General features: G+C 38.6%; 8 protein-coding genes across 8 annotated transcripts; 5 read left to right on the top strand and 3 right to left on the bottom strand. All coding sequences in view use genetic code 12, as the record gives it.

Annotated features, from left to right (window-relative positions):
- Positions 1-864: 864 nt before the first annotated feature.
- On the top strand, positions 865-2,178 carry PVL30_005373 (uncharacterized protein; the record flags this gene model as incomplete). The annotated part of the gene is made up of 1 exon (XM_001523774.1): positions 865-2,178. The coding sequence occupies one exon, from the start codon at positions 865-867 to the stop codon at positions 2,176-2,178; it is 1,314 nt and encodes a 437-aa protein (XP_001523824.2).
- Positions 2,179-2,391: 213 nt separating this feature from the next.
- Positions 2,392-3,381, bottom strand: uba3 (NEDD8 activating enzyme; the record flags this gene model as incomplete). The annotated part of the gene is made up of 1 exon (XM_001523773.1): positions 2,392-3,381. One exon carries the CDS (start codon positions 3,379-3,381, stop codon positions 2,392-2,394), a length of 990 nt encoding a protein of 329 aa, XP_001523823.2.
- A 599-nt stretch (positions 3,382-3,980) lies between these two features.
- On the bottom strand, positions 3,981-5,528 carry RAD52 (DNA repair protein rad52; the record flags this gene model as incomplete). Its single annotated transcript, XM_001523772.1, has 1 exon — positions 3,981-5,528. One exon carries the CDS (start codon positions 5,526-5,528, stop codon positions 3,981-3,983), a length of 1,548 nt encoding a protein of 515 aa, XP_001523822.2.
- Positions 5,529-5,833: 305 nt separating this feature from the next.
- PVL30_005370 (uncharacterized protein) lies at positions 5,834-6,199 on the top strand (the record flags this gene model as incomplete). Its single annotated transcript, XM_061119682.1, has 1 exon — positions 5,834-6,199. The coding sequence occupies one exon, from the start codon at positions 5,834-5,836 to the stop codon at positions 6,197-6,199; it is 366 nt and encodes a 121-aa protein (XP_060975665.1).
- Positions 6,200-6,598: 399 nt separating this feature from the next.
- MUS81 (Crossover junction endonuclease mus81) lies at positions 6,599-8,742 on the top strand (the record flags this gene model as incomplete). Its single annotated transcript, XM_001523770.2, has 2 exons — positions 6,599-6,604; positions 6,853-8,742. 2 exons carry the CDS (start codon positions 6,599-6,601, stop codon positions 8,740-8,742), a joined length of 1,896 nt encoding a protein of 631 aa, XP_001523820.2.
- A 443-nt stretch (positions 8,743-9,185) lies between these two features.
- PVL30_005368 (uncharacterized protein) lies at positions 9,186-10,082 on the top strand (the record flags this gene model as incomplete). Its single annotated transcript, XM_001523769.1, has 1 exon — positions 9,186-10,082. The coding sequence occupies one exon, from the start codon at positions 9,186-9,188 to the stop codon at positions 10,080-10,082; it is 897 nt and encodes a 298-aa protein (XP_001523819.1).
- Positions 10,083-10,526: 444 nt separating this feature from the next.
- NDC1 (Nuclear pore complex subunit) lies at positions 10,527-12,479 on the top strand (the record flags this gene model as incomplete). Its single annotated transcript, XM_001523768.1, has 1 exon — positions 10,527-12,479. One exon carries the CDS (start codon positions 10,527-10,529, stop codon positions 12,477-12,479), a length of 1,953 nt encoding a protein of 650 aa, XP_001523818.2.
- A 117-nt stretch (positions 12,480-12,596) lies between these two features.
- On the bottom strand, positions 12,597-14,495 carry NHX1 (monovalent cation:H+ antiporter, CPA1 (nhx1); the record flags this gene model as incomplete). The annotated part of the gene is made up of 1 exon (XM_001523767.1): positions 12,597-14,495. The coding sequence occupies one exon, from the start codon at positions 14,493-14,495 to the stop codon at positions 12,597-12,599; it is 1,899 nt and encodes a 632-aa protein (XP_001523817.2).
- Positions 14,496-15,028: the final 533 nt, after the last annotated feature.

Genomic DNA, 15,028 nt, shown 5'->3' with positions numbered 1-15,028 from the left:
AACTTTTCGTGGTAGTCAACATATCATTATAACTACTGCTCAACAAAAATTATATTGAATCTTGAGACAATACGTGCTGCAAAAAATTGACCTCTTCCTTCTCTTTCCTCCCTCCAAAAAAAATAAAATAAAAATAAACACAACAAAAAATGGATGACATGTCAAACATGTCACAAAAACTGAAACTGCTTCCCAAAGAAAAAACTTGAGGTCGAGAAAGAAAGAGAGAAAGAGAAAGAGCAAAAGAAACAAAAGAAAAAAAGAAACTGCAAAAACCCAAAGATGTAGTACTAGTAGTAGCAGCAGTTGTAAAACTGAATTCCGTTGTCAAACAACAACACATTATTCTAAATCCACGAGGGGTTTATAGAACCACATCTCAAAGAAAGACAGCGCCACCCCAACATTCGTTCCAAATCCCAAAGTGGTAAATAACTGGTCACCATTATATACAATATCCTATACCTGACCTTTACCCTTCCCTGCAAAACCAACAAAACCAACTCAACCAACTCGTCATTCTAATAGAGACATCTCCAAGACCAAAATACCAAAATAAAAATAGGAAAGAAAGAACGCCAATTTTTTATTTCTTCTTCTTTTCTTTTCTTTTCTTTTTATTATTGTTCTTGTTCTTGTTTTTGATGTTTTACATCTCCTAGTGGCTGTGAGCTGTTTGATTAGCAATCTGATTGGTATTTCAAATAGCATTTACAGCTCTATACTCGTTAATCACATTTTTCATCATCTTCAACATCACCATCATCAACTTCATCATCAGTCTGTTCCTACATTTTCCTTTTTTTTTATTTCACATTTAGCAAGTTAGTCTTTTTTTTGGTGTGGCAAATCAAGGTTCAAGAAATGTTGCAAAAGCGAGTTTTAAGTACTTCAGCCGTGCTTGCTGATTCCACATTCTCATTAAACAACTGGCAAAATTTTAATACAAGACAACGACCTTTAAAAAGACAAGCTAAGGATAACAAAGCACCTGGTCTTGTTGATACTCTGCAAGTTGACCCAATTGCAGCAGCTACCAATGCTAGTGCAGCTACTCCGCAATCATTATACCGAAGACCAACTCACCCTACCTCGGTCCCACTCTCCAAACTCTTTAGCAACAGTTTCCCACTTAGTATAAAGGAATCACTTGAAGATTACAAAGTACGCCACGACCTGCTCAAGTTTCAGCATGACTTGTTATCGACACTACCGTTTTATCCAAACCCAGACAATATGGGTCGCTCATCTCAAGTACTAAAAGTACCAATCGATGACAATGGCAATTACATTAATGAATTTGTTATCTACCCCAGCGGTAAAACCGAAGTGGATCTGCCGAATATGAAACACTTGGTTATGATCCACGGGTACGGTGCAGGTCTTGGTTTTTATTTGAAAAACTTTGAAGCTATTGCAACAAAGAAAAACTGGTGTATCCACGCAATCGATCTCTTTGGCTATGGGTGCAGTTCACGACCTCATTTCCATCCAGACAATTTGGAAAAAGTGCAAGCTTGGTTTCACGACTCGTACCAGGCATGGTTTGATCAAAAACAAATCAAAAAGGAAAACTTGTTGATAATGGCACATTCAATGGGTGCTTACCTAATGGCCATGTACGGTATCCAACGTGACCCATCTTTCTGCAAAAAACTAGTCATGTGTTCGCCTGGCGCCATAATCAAACATCGCAAAAAGGTGTTTGTACCAGATTATTTCAAGAGATTGTGGGAGCAAAATATCTCACCATTTACATTGGTCCGTAAGAGTGGACCTTTGGGCTCAAAGTTGGTGAGCGGATGGTCCTCAAGAAGGTTTGCCAAACTACACCCAAGAGAAGCCGATTTATTACACAAGTACTCGTATGGGATTTTCCAAGCAAGAGGAAGTGGAGAATATATGCTAAACTATTTGCTTGCACCTGGTGCCGATGCTCGGCATCCGTTGATTGCTCAGGGCGTCCACAAGTTGCAATGCAATCTATCATGGTGGTATGGCGAAGAAGATTGGATGGACAAGAAAGGAGGAGAATTGTGTTCAAGAATTGTAAACAATTATCATAAAGATAACAAGAGCAATGTCAAGATCTTCAAGAACAGTGGCCATCACATATACCTCGATACTATCGATGGGTTCAACCAGGCGCTACTTGAAGAGATGAATAAGTTAGATTAAATGGGGAGTAACTCTATATATATACTAAAACTTGTACACATATTCAGATAAATTTTGCAATAAATTTGAATTAAATTTTTTTTCTTTTTTACTTCACTAGCTTTGAGAACTTGTGATCAACAGCAATCACTAGACGTAATTACCTTCTATAAACCTTCTTAATCGATTCTGTTTTCTGTTCTTTTTCTATTCTATTCTTTTGCTATCACTTTGCTAAGCATTGCCACAGACAGGGCAATTATCCTTTTTCGTATAAGCATAAGTGTATGTAAAAATTGAGTCATCTCCCGAGTACATCATATAATTGTTCAACATTGGGTTCAGCGAAGTAACATACTTGAATGCCTCATTGCAACAGCTGGCTGCAATGATTGCATTTGTCGAGGCAATAGCAGGTATAATATTCTTAACAACACCCAAAGTCAAACTCTTGGTTACTCCATCTATCTTGAATTCATCAGCCCTCTTTTTGGCCACTTGAAACATCCATTCAACTTGTTCGGGATCATCTGCATCAAATTTCTTTCCAGGGAACGTTTTGGGCCATTCCATTTGATTTGCCCATTCGATACAATGTTCAGGTAGTCGTGGCGTGTTTGCAATTGTACACACAGGATAAGTGGTTTTGGGACTAAGCAAATCCAAGCTGCATTCAAAACATGATGTTACACCAGGGATAATCACTCTGCTCTGGCCCCGAAACCCTTCAGTGCCTCCATCAATCAATGGAATATACAAGTCGTAGTCATGCAAAATTTGAAATAATGTTGAATTGATCCATCTCCGGGCCTCAACAGAGTCCAACCCACTCACAATCAACTGGAAACTAGAATAGAAGTCAAGGTCCATATCCTGAATCTTCTTGTAATGCGCTACAATCTCCAAATCAGGGTCATTTATTCGTTCCAGAATAAATTTTGCCGCAACTTCAGCTTTGCTTTGTCCTATATCATGATGACGAAACAAAAACTGTCGGTTTAAATTACTCAAGTCTATGGTGTCCATATCTATAACATGAATATGCCTGAACCCGGTCATAGCCAAATTCTTGAGAATCTCACATCCTAACCCACCTGCGCCGATTACCAATACCCGGCTCGTTTTAAGCGAGTCAAAAGCATCTGGTGCATTGTACAGGTCAGGAAATTCATTGAAAGGCCCTTTGCGAGTGAGAAGTGGCTCAATGGATGAATAATCTCGCATGTTGAAAGGTGTAAAGCACGTGCAAGGATAGTAGGGGGCGGGGACGTAGGTTTGGTAGATTTGGTAGATTTGGTAGATTTGGTAGGTTTATATAAATTGATGAGGATGGAAGAAAGGGTCCAAGTGAAAAGCTTTAAAGCTAATAAATTAAAAAAAATGATAACGATACAGGAGAAATCACTGCCAACGGATGGTTGTGTAAAATATGTGAAAAAGATTCCAATGTGACTTATTTATGAGGAAAAAAAAAAAAAAGAGTGGCGGTGCCTCTTTGGTACCCCTTAGATTAGCGCGTATCTTTAAAATTTCTATTTCTTTTGACGATCTTTCCTTTTTCTCGTTGTGCACAAATCTGCATGTACAATTAAAGTTAATCTAAAGACTGCGTGGGAGAGGAAAGAAAGAATAAGATAGCAAGATTTAAGTATTTCCTTTACAGTTCAAAACCAAAAAAATATCAATGATGCTATATATTTATTTTCTTATCATTTCTAGCTATAACAATTTTCTACCATATCTAATAGTTTCTAGTATTCTCTTTGTTCTTTTTTTTGTTGTTTAATATTTATCGAGTATGTTCTAGCAATTTCTAATAGTATTTATGATGGCCGATTTCCCAATGGGTCCAAATGTATTCGTTTGTTCATTTTCAGCGGAGGAAGACCAATACGCTTCCCAAAGTTTGCATTAAGCGGGTTCGTACTAGGCTTATGTACTCTATTTTGTAAATGGTTTGTATTGATCGGAGGCGTCGGTGCCTTGTCGGGTCTTTTTATAGGAACTGATTTCGTAGGATCAACAGTTCTACGTATGTTTGGAGATACAAAGTTGGGGTCGAATCTTTTGATTTCTTGACTAGATGGTTCCGGATTTTGTTGAATCAAAGTTGCACTTTTAGCGTTAACAAATGCAACCATTGGTGAGGGGATAGATGCCGATGCAGGTGAAGGCGATGGACCGCTAACAGGAGCAGGAGCCTGAGCATGAGTCTGAATCTGAGTTTGAGCTTGAGCTTGAGCAGGAGCATGGGCAAGATACTCGCTATTACTATTATTGTTGTTGTTGTTATCACTGCTGTAATTCTTGTTGTTGTTTCCACTTCGATTAGCATCATCTTCTCGACCTTTTCGCTTTGCCATCGTTTCCGCTTCTAGTTGCTCATAGTCTTTCATTTTAAGCGTCTGCTGAGATGTTTGAGACTCATCACCAAGGTCATCGCTAAACAAAAATGATTCGTCGTCCACGTCATCAGTATCTTTCTTTCTCGGAAGATCAACTACTTTTGAAGGCAGTCGCGGCGTGACAAACGCCTGATGAGGATTTATGAGTATATTTGGATTTGGATTTGCATTCAAGTGCCATGACTCACTATTTGCATTCGTGTTTGTCTCTGCGTTTGTTTTTGCATTTGCCCTTGCGTTTGCTTCTGCTTCTGCTTCTGCTTCTGCTTCCGCTTCACGTCTTTCAATCAACTCCTTCTTTCGTTCTCTCTCCACTAATAATCTATCTCGATGGAAATCTTCTTCTTGATACTCAACAGGTGGTTTCTTTACCTTCTCCATTTGCTTAACTATTGTTTTGTCATATAAACAATTTCCCAATACGTTTCCAAAACATCTCAAGCACCGCTTAATCCCATCTGTAAATGCCTCTTTTTTACACTTTTCAAACGCAGTGGCTTTGTTTCTGGCATTTTCAATGAATCCGTAACCGATATCCTCATGGTATGTTCCATCTTTAAGAGTAATACGAACAACAATGGAAAGACCCAAGGAACATTTACCCGTATTGCCATGAGTGTCGAAAAAGTCAATCTCACATGAGACCAACTCGGAATTCCAACCATTAAAACCAAAGATTTCATTGGCCAAGTTAAGTGCTTTCCAACCTTCAATATATTGAACTGCCCCATGGCCCCCTGGTCGCGAACTGACATATTCAGGACCCAAAGCCTTGTTTAGTTTTGTCTGGATTGTGATTCGCTCATTCTCTGTGAAATCTATTGGTTGGTGCGCCCGCGTCTGGTTTTGCCGTGTATGTTGCACTGGTGGTCGATTTGGCCTTCGCGGCTGAGGAGGCGGGAGATGTCTCTGGATTCGATTTGAATTTGGGTTTGAGTTTGGATTCGGGTGGGGATTTGGATTCATCACGGTTGTGAGGATGGTAAGGAGATGATGATGAATTATGAATGAAAAAGTTGGTAAAGTTAGTTAAGGATGGCAGTAGAAGGACGTGTTGCAAAAACCACACCGAAAGTTCACGCGAGCCTTTTTCGTTTCTCTCTTTTTTTTTTTTTAAGAAAAAATAATTAATAGAGCTTATAATCTATTTGCACTTGCTCCCTCTTTCACACCTCACTCACAGGTATAATTGCAACAGAAACTGTATTTATATATAAAAAAAAGAAAGGATATAATATTATCAAACTGTATACACTTTATAATATTGAAGTATGCGAGATTGTTTGACAAAGCTGCGACGACATCACTTTCATCAGCATCAAGACCGGCAACCACCATTATCAACGCGCTCGCATCTGCCGATTCTGCACCAGCAACTGTTTATAGTCAAACTCAAATTATCCAAGGAAGCGTTATCAGCTATCCATTTATCACAAGTTAAAATAAAATCTCCAGAGAGGAAAAGAGAAGCTTTTGATAAGCGAGGGCAGCAGATAAGTAAATATAAGAAGATGTTAACAGACGAGCAAAGACGAATGAGAGCGCTGCGACGAAAAGTTGAAAACGACTCTAAAGTTGTAGAGCCCATAAGCACCTCAGCGGGCCTGCCCAAACGTGTCAAATTTATCCTAAACTAAATTAAACAGAAACATGCTAATAATACAACCATGCTAAAAACTGCGATGCCATATCGTATATCGCCATCTCGTATATCGCCACATCGCCATATAGCCATATCGCCATATCGCCATATCGCTACCAAGCTTTCAGTTCTATACATCTAAACTTGATATCAACGTGATCGTATCTCCTTTTAAAAGCAAGCGCCCCAACTTTGTTCTTTTCCCATCCGCTAGTTCTTCGGCTTCGTCTACCACGAGATTCATAAATTCATCAAACCCAAGAATCTTTCCCTGAATTCGGTAATCTATCTGTTCGTATAGCCAGATTGTGACAAGTGATTGTTGTTGTAGAAACTTGAATATCAAGTTTATTGGTGGAAGATTAGACTTTTTTAGTGATTGTGATGACATATTATGATTGTGCGTGTGTATATATATGTATATTTGTAGACAAATTTATTGTACTCAGTAGGTATTGAATGTTGACACTGATGGATGCTGATGGATGGATGAGAAATAAAAAACAATTATTGTATTCGCTTCTAGAAATTTTCTTTTCTGCTAATACGCGGCGTTTTTATTTTATTTTTTGTTTTCTTGTACACACAAATCTACGAAACATCAACTGGCAATGAATACATGACTTGAAAATGTCAACAACACCACAGACACCACCACCACCACCAACAACAACAACATCCTCTTTAGTATCGGAACTGAAAGAAGTGCCTAGTGATTTCAAACCATATGTGATTGAGTGGATAAAAGATGACGCAATAAAAGCTACGAAAATTGGATCCAAGATGGCCGTCTTGTATAATCGAATATTGGGCCAAGTCAAGCGATTTCCAGATCCGATAATCGACACGCGCACACTAAAACTGATTAGGTACATTGGAGTTAAAACAGCAGAATCATTGAGGGATAGGGTGTTACAGCTCTGCAAAGAAAATGGATGGGAGCCACCACATGGATTCTTGGATGAAGTGGAGGCACGCAGAAAAGCATTGAGTAGCAGAGCTGACGAAGCAGAGGAACAAGACAAAAATCGGGATAGTCAAAGCCCAGAAAAACGAGCCAAAAAAGCAAAAAGAGCAAGAAGTACAGCAAATTATGTACCAAAACACCGTTCAGGTGCATTTGCCATTATGATCACACTATACTTACAAGATGGGGAAGGACATGGTATGACTCGAGATCAAATCACGTCTGTTGCATCAAAGTATTGTGACAAGTCATTTACTGTCTCAAACACCGCGTTCCATTCAGCTTGGGATTCGATCAAGACATTAATGACAAAGGATTTGGTTTACTCCACTGGTCGGTCTCCAAAGTATTATTTTTTGACCGAAGAAGGTAAAGAGCTTGCAACCAAGTTGAAAGAGGCTGTGGATATCGAGTCTTCTCCTTTACATCATACCATGGCAAATACTTCTTATGACAATGGATTGAGGCTCGACACAACATATGAGCAATCGTCGCCCATTTCCAATAAAATGACATCGGAAATCACCACTAATGACCTTCAACGTGTAGTGCAACAAGACACTACACCGATTCTATCTAATTTTACACATGTACCTGGTTCAGGGGAAAATGCAAAAACCTTAGCAAAAAAATCAGCTCATGATGCATCGAGTCGAACGTATGAGGGAACAAAATATGAGATATGGAGCAGGAATGAGTATGACATTGTATTGTATATAGATAATCGAGAAGTGAGGTCAAAACAAGAGAGAGATTTTTTCCAAAGAAAAGTGGAAGGTGCTGGTGTTGTTTGCGATGCCAAGTCTCTATCATGCGGAGATACTATTTGGGTGGCAAAGCATAAGCAAACAGGTAAAGAAGCTGTTTTGAATTATCTTTGCGAGAGAAAAAGAATTGACGACTTGTGTGATTCCATTAGAGATGGCAGGTTTCAAGAACAAAAAAACCGAATGAAAAAAACTGGGATTAGCCATTGCTATTATTTGGTCGAAGAGGTGTCATTTGCCAAGGAGCGCGGCTATTCGACCCTTGATTCAGTGCAAACTAGTATATCACAAATAATGACCAATGCTAATATTTACTTGCGACGATTCAAGGATATAGACGAGACGACAGATTTTTTGGTGCTATTGACCAAAGTTATTGAAGAAAGAATGACAGAGACCAATCTAATAGTGCTAAAACCAAGGGATATCGAGAACCAGGAACAGTATCATCAATTATTGACTAGTTTCCGACACAAATTTGAGGCTAGAGCCAACTACGCGTGCGCACATTTATTCTCAAGCTTTCAAAACATGTTGGGCAAGACGTCTCAAATGACAGTTAAGGAATTGTTCATACTAATGTTGATGACCATTAAAGGGTGTTCATTAGAGAAGGCGGTTGTCATTCAAAGTCGGTTCCCCACTCCCAAGAATCTAATTGAGTTTTACCATGTTCAGCATGCACAAGCTTCAGTGGACTCGAAAAAAGTTCTTTTATCTGATGAGTTCAAGCATCAAGTAGGAAACAAAAAGATAGGAAAGGTTTTACTGGAGAAAGTCTATGATGTTTGGGGCTCAGTATAGTGGTAAACTGTAGAGTGGTTCACTAAGGAGTTGGAGTTGGCAAAACCTATTACACTACTGTTGGTATTGTAGTGATTTCTTACTTTGTAGGAGTGAATTATTTAACTCTAATAAAAGATCAATAAGTGCATGAGCGCCTTTTTTTGTGTTTCTTGCACGAAAGAAAAAGGTCTCAAGGAAAAAAATAAATATATATATTTGTTATATACTGTATGAAATAAAAAACCGAGTGTAGTGATAAATTTTTCTTTTTTTTTTTTTTCTCTCAATCGTCTCAAACAAACAAACAAACAAGACGAAGAAGAAGAAGAAGAAGAAGAAGAAGAAGAAAAGAAAAAAAAAACCACTATACCTACTCCATACCAAGTTAGATCGAACTAGGTGCAAACTAAACCACGTACACTCCAGTAGTCAAAGCACATCACATATCTTTTTGAACAACAATGGGGAAGGGAGCATTGAAATTTGGCGGCAAGTCTGGTATCTTGCCCAAGACTAGGGACATTTTCCGCAGACCCGTGCGTCCATTAAAGAACTGGGAGCAAGAGATTGAAGACTCCAAGGAAAGTGGGTATGCTGAAGGTGTTCCCACACCAGTAATCAAAGGTGTTCCTCTTCCACGTCAAACGCCAGCACGTAAATACATTACAGTTGAAGAAAAAATCAAGGAAATCAAGTATCCTTCAATGACTTTGAAAGAAATGAATGAGTTACCTGATGTGGAAAGAGACGAACAAAGAAGGGCATACTACAGAGCAGAGTTTTTGAAAGAGGCTTATCTAGAAGAAGAAAAGCGTTTGAAAGCCATCGACGAGATAAAGGAGAAGATACATATGCAAAATTTGGAGAGACAGCGGCGATTCGATGCAGAGATTGCAGCAGGATCATCTGAAGTGTCGTCTTTGCCAACTATACAAAAGATATTGGAATCTAATATGATCAGGCCCAGAACTGCTGAGGAGAAGGAATTGATTAAGCAGCAAAGAAATCTCAATAGAAATGCCAAGGAATTGCAAGATAAGGAGGAAAAAGCACAGAAGCTTTTGGAGTTGTACCATGAGGCTGGTAAGTATATCACCAACGAGGCTCAACTTGAGGATGCCATTCACAAGGCATTTGAGCTCGACGAAGGTGCGTTTGCATCAAGCGTTATGACTGTGGATAACAAGATCTCTGGAGTTCGTAAGGATAATGGAATTTCAAGAATTAATGAAAGTGTGATTGCAGATGTCATCCTTGGTGAAATCGATCGTAAGCCAGGTTTGAACCAAGTTAAAGATGCACTTAATGGTACAAGAGAACAAGTACGAAGAGAAGCGCAAGCAAACTTCCACGATTGAAAGAAATGTGGGTTCATGTATATATAAATATATAGATAAGAAAAAAAAATGAAAAAAGCTAGTTGTTTGATACTAGGCTAAAAATTGTAAAATGTGACAACAAATTATGTATTTCTTTCAATGGTTTTTCTTTGAGCAGAAAAATGATCAACTTCTGCAATCCAGCAAGATGTTTCATTGAAAACAGCATCGTAATTGGAGCTTACTCATTTTAATCAGAAACGCGCTGAAAGATGGAGCTGAGCGAACGAAAAAAAAAAATATTGATCAAAAGAGGAAAGGAGGAAAGAGGAAAGAGGAAAGAGGGAAAAAAAGCAAAGAAGCTAAGAAGCTAAGAAGCAAAGAAGTAATAACAACCATTTCGAAGACCAACTACTTACTGTTGTTTTTGATCCTGTTTTATTTCCCCCCCCCTTTTCAATTGACAAACACCTTTCCTTGCCAATGCTGGAACCAGCTCCTAAACACATTGCCAAAGACGAGTATCATCGTCTTTTCAAAAAAGTATACAATAAACGACTAAACTACGTCCTCAATGTCAATATCATTTTATCCATCATCCTCATTTTTCTACTAGACCTCCATCATGCATCCTCTTGGGTTTCTTGGAACCAAATCTTGGTCTCATTGTTTGTTAAAGGGCCATTGTTCTTTACTGCTTTAACAATGATTAGACAAGCGAGGAAAGGATTTTCAACCGTGGAATACTCTCTGCACAAGACCCTTGCGACTCAAGTTTACCACTCATTATTTTCCAAAACATTCATCCACATCACATTATTTCACGTTGTATCGGCTATCCTTTTCTATGGAGTCTTTATCTTCAATTTGCCATTTACTTTTGATTACTATTTGGTGTCCAAAGAGTATAGACAGAATCCGCAATTGAATGATGAGTGGGTCCAGTATTGGGTGAGCTCAATTATGCTTGCTGCTTTCTACTCGGCAAATCAATTGATATTTCAAAGAAACAGACTCTGCTTCGAAATTGGCAACTTTAGAAACAAACTCGAGAAAACTCTTTTTTCACATGTGCCACAAGCAGTGGGTAACGCCCTTGGATTAAACATTGTATTCACATTTGCAAATCCTTTCATATATTGGATCATCAAGCCATACTTGTATAAAGTATTGTTCCCACTTGCCTTGATTGGAATAGATACTACTTTACCACCAAGAAACACTACATTTGCAACATACTTTAAAGTCGCCTACTTGTCTTTTACTGTTTTACTCAGTTGGGAGTTTGCAAATCACGTTTTCGATGTTTATGCGACTATTGGGTGTCTAGATGGCGATAAACCTATTTCTTCATACAGCCCCGAGCCTTTAAAATGTTTGATTTCGGGGCTCTCTAATGTGTCATCAACCCACGAATTGAGTAGATTGACTGCATTCCAAGAGTTATCTTATCTTGCCACTAGCAGGGACAAAGAAGCAATAAAGATGCGTTTAGCGTTGTTCAGTGCACGTGGAAAGAAAGAAGATATATGGCCTGCGTTGTATGAAGAATGTTCACTTGTGATTCGAGAGGCTAGCGATGCCATTAGCCACAGAAGCTTGCACGATATCAAGGCTAGAGATGTAGGTAAAAAAGTGAGATACTTGGATGAGGATGAAGATGATAGTAAAATCTTTGGCAACTCCTACACGTACTCCAGCTTACGGTCAACAACAAGTTCCGGTGCAAGTTCTGGTGCAAGTTCTGGTGCAAGTTCTGGTGCAAATTCTGGTGCAAGTGGAACCACTACCAGGGGTAACATTGCAAGGTCAAACGAGAAATTATCCAACAATACAAAACGGTCGATTGAAAATAAATTGTGGCATATATGGAATAAAGAAGTTACACTCCCATTGCAATCACTTATTAAAACGTACGTACCGCCTACTATACGCAAACAGATTGCTAGTTTCAAGATTGATACGGTCATCTATGAATACAAAAACCAATTTTTGCAAACAAAAGCAGGGTTGATATTCAGAATCACTGTAAAGAGAGATGCCGAGTCTAGAGTAAGAAACCCTGTGAATGTTGGTAATGCCATCATTTCGCTTTCAAATTTACTCCAACGATCTGTTGAAGAAGATTTATGGGCAATAGTTTCGCCAGCAGACATTACCCTGACCTTGAACATTTTTGAACGCATTGTTAGCACATCTACCAATTATGTTGACTTACCACCTGCATCCATATACACCAAAGGTCAATCAAGAAAGCTGTTGATTTATCATATCAGAAATTTGGCTATGCATGAGTTTTATGAACTTTGTGTTCAATTCAACAGCCAGTTGAATGACTTGAACTTGAGCCAAAAGACCTACAAGTTGGCAAAATGGGTTATTGATATTGTCATTGCAGAAAAGCAACAGTCAGAAAGAAGGGGGTTGGCAATTTAGAATAAGTAGTTATGAATCTATAAACTTGAATTAAAATATTCGCATTTGTTTTTTTTTTTTTTCGTATCGACCCATTCCTCTTTCACACACACTCTCTCTTTCACAAACTCACTCTAGTTAATCTCTTCTCATTCCATTGGGGTTATTTGAATTACCATTTTGCGTATTGGGTAATGTATCCAACAATACCGGCTTAAGAACCTCTTCGTCAAATCTTGTAAACCACTTGGCATGCTCTTCGGCACTGAGAATTGCACCGAGTACACCTCTATCATTGTTTGCGTTAGCATAGCTATTTCTTGATGATGCTGGTACATCCAGCATTTCATCCACATCACTTGCAAATGCTCCTTCAACTTCGTCGTCTGCTTCAGCTCCAATATTTGGATCAGAGTCTGCGTCAAGAAGATTATTAACAGAAGAATTGGTACTCGACGCAATGTTATCTTTAAACGGATTGATTTTTGGCGACTTGGCAAACCTTCGACTTCCCATTGTCTGTGGAGGCAAATGCGACAATCTAGGTGCTTCAATGTCAAACTCATCATCAGACTCTGCGCTCTCGTCAACACATCCAATCTTGATACCAAGGATTTCCAACATTGACGCGGTAGTTCCACCAAACAAAATCACTGTAAGAACCACAACAACCAAGACTGTGGCCAATAAAGTCCACTTGGCTTCACCCTTGAACCCCATCGCCAATGCCACACCAACAGCACCACGAAGACCGGCCCAAAAGATCATCATCTGATACGAGTGGCTGATCTCGTCGGGCACACTCAATCCTAATCCGCCTGGTGAATTGACAATACCGCTATACTTTTCGAGTCTTGCACGGTAAACAAAGTTGAGGAACCTAGAAAGCGGGAACACTGCTGACCACCTAGCAACACATATGGAGATGAATGCAACAATGATCAATAATGGTTTAAACACAAGTTCAACCTCAGTGAATAATGAAAGTCCAAGATAAATAAAGATAAAGTTTTCTGATAATTGTGCAAGAAGTTGGAACACGTACTTCGTAGCAATCTGTGTTCTTCTTGACATATTGTAGTAAGCATAGTGTTTGAGGGTGATTCCGCAGAATAATAATGACACAATACCAGACATGTGAGCACCATTGGAAAAGAAATAGGACTGGTATGCAAATAGCAACACCAAACATGTTTCAATCTGTGGATATCTTCTAATGTGCGAGTGTTTCAATATCAATGCAACCAAAACACCAATGAAAATACCAATAATTGTTGAAATGGTAAATGTCATCAAGAATAATCCAATACCTTCAAAAAACGACGAGAATCTAACGGGTTGTCCATGAAACTTTTGACAAGTTTCAAACATGACAATGGAAATAGCGTCATTGAGTAATGATTCACCAAAAATAATTGTATACAATTTAGGGTCCACTTTGTATGCATTGAAAATGGACAAGATTGTCACAGGGTCTGTAGCCGATAATGTAGCTCCAACTGCCAAGGCATCAACAAACTCCAAGTTGACATTGTCCAACCCTAATTTAGTCCAAATGTACACAATGATACCCACCACTAATGAGGATATAAAGGTACCTGGAATTGCAAATGTAAGGATACTTCCAATATTTCTAAAGAAATTCGCCTGATGTAGCTCATATCCACTATTTAAGATAATGGGCGGTAAAAGGATGTTGAAGAAATAGCCAGGGTTGAATTTCACTGCATCTTGGACATAATGACCAGGTGCCAATCGTATGATCAAGCCAACAATCATTCCACAGAAAATAGACAATACAGTCTCATGAATGGCCTTGATTCTTCTTTGTTGCAAGAAATAAGATGCCCACAATGCACTCATGAGCAAGAAAATCAAGATGAATAATGCCCATGAGGAGAATATCTCATTTTCGACTGGGTTGGAATCTTCTAAGTTGTCATCACCGGGAGTTGGCAAGTCCGGCGAATCGTCCAAGTCGTCCGACACGGCTCGCTTGATCAAATGCTTTAATGTGTAAATTGCCAAACTAGACATCGAGGCATGTGTTTGGAAGTTGTTATTTTATCTATTGGTGTCTTTGTGGGTGCTAAAGCGTGTGTGTATGGTTGTATTTAATTGTTTATGTATTTATTTACTTAATTGGTTAGTGGTTTCTCATAAAAGTCAAAAAAAAACAAGGAACAAGAAACAAAAAAAAAAATAAAAAAATAAAAAAAAAATTGAGGGGTTAACGATTGTTGATTGTTGTAGATTTAAAGGAAACAGAGCCAATTTTTTTTAATATGTGTCGCTCTGTATTTTGATCCAAATTAGATACTTTTCGATTACCTTCGCCAATTGAATTGGAACTATGTACAAAAAAAAAAGGATGGAAAATGGAGTTTGCTTTTTTTCTTTGATTGTAGTATCAAATGTATTTTCCAGAGTTTGGTTTTAAGAGGTTGTGGTGGGTCTACGAATGTTGACTGGAGGTCGAGGGATTCAGAAGCAGAGAGATAACGGACAAGAAAAATATAATAGTTTCCAAGATATAATAATAATAATAAAAATTGACATTTAACGATAAA

Source organism: Lodderomyces elongisporus, chromosome 8 (genome assembly GCF_030384665.1).
Source record: "Lodderomyces elongisporus chromosome 8, complete sequence".
In the NCBI taxonomy this organism is placed as follows: Eukaryota; Fungi; Ascomycota; class Pichiomycetes; order Serinales; family Debaryomycetaceae; genus Lodderomyces; species Lodderomyces elongisporus.
Note: the sequence above shows the minus strand (reverse complement) of the source record. Positions and strands in the feature narration are given on the sequence as shown.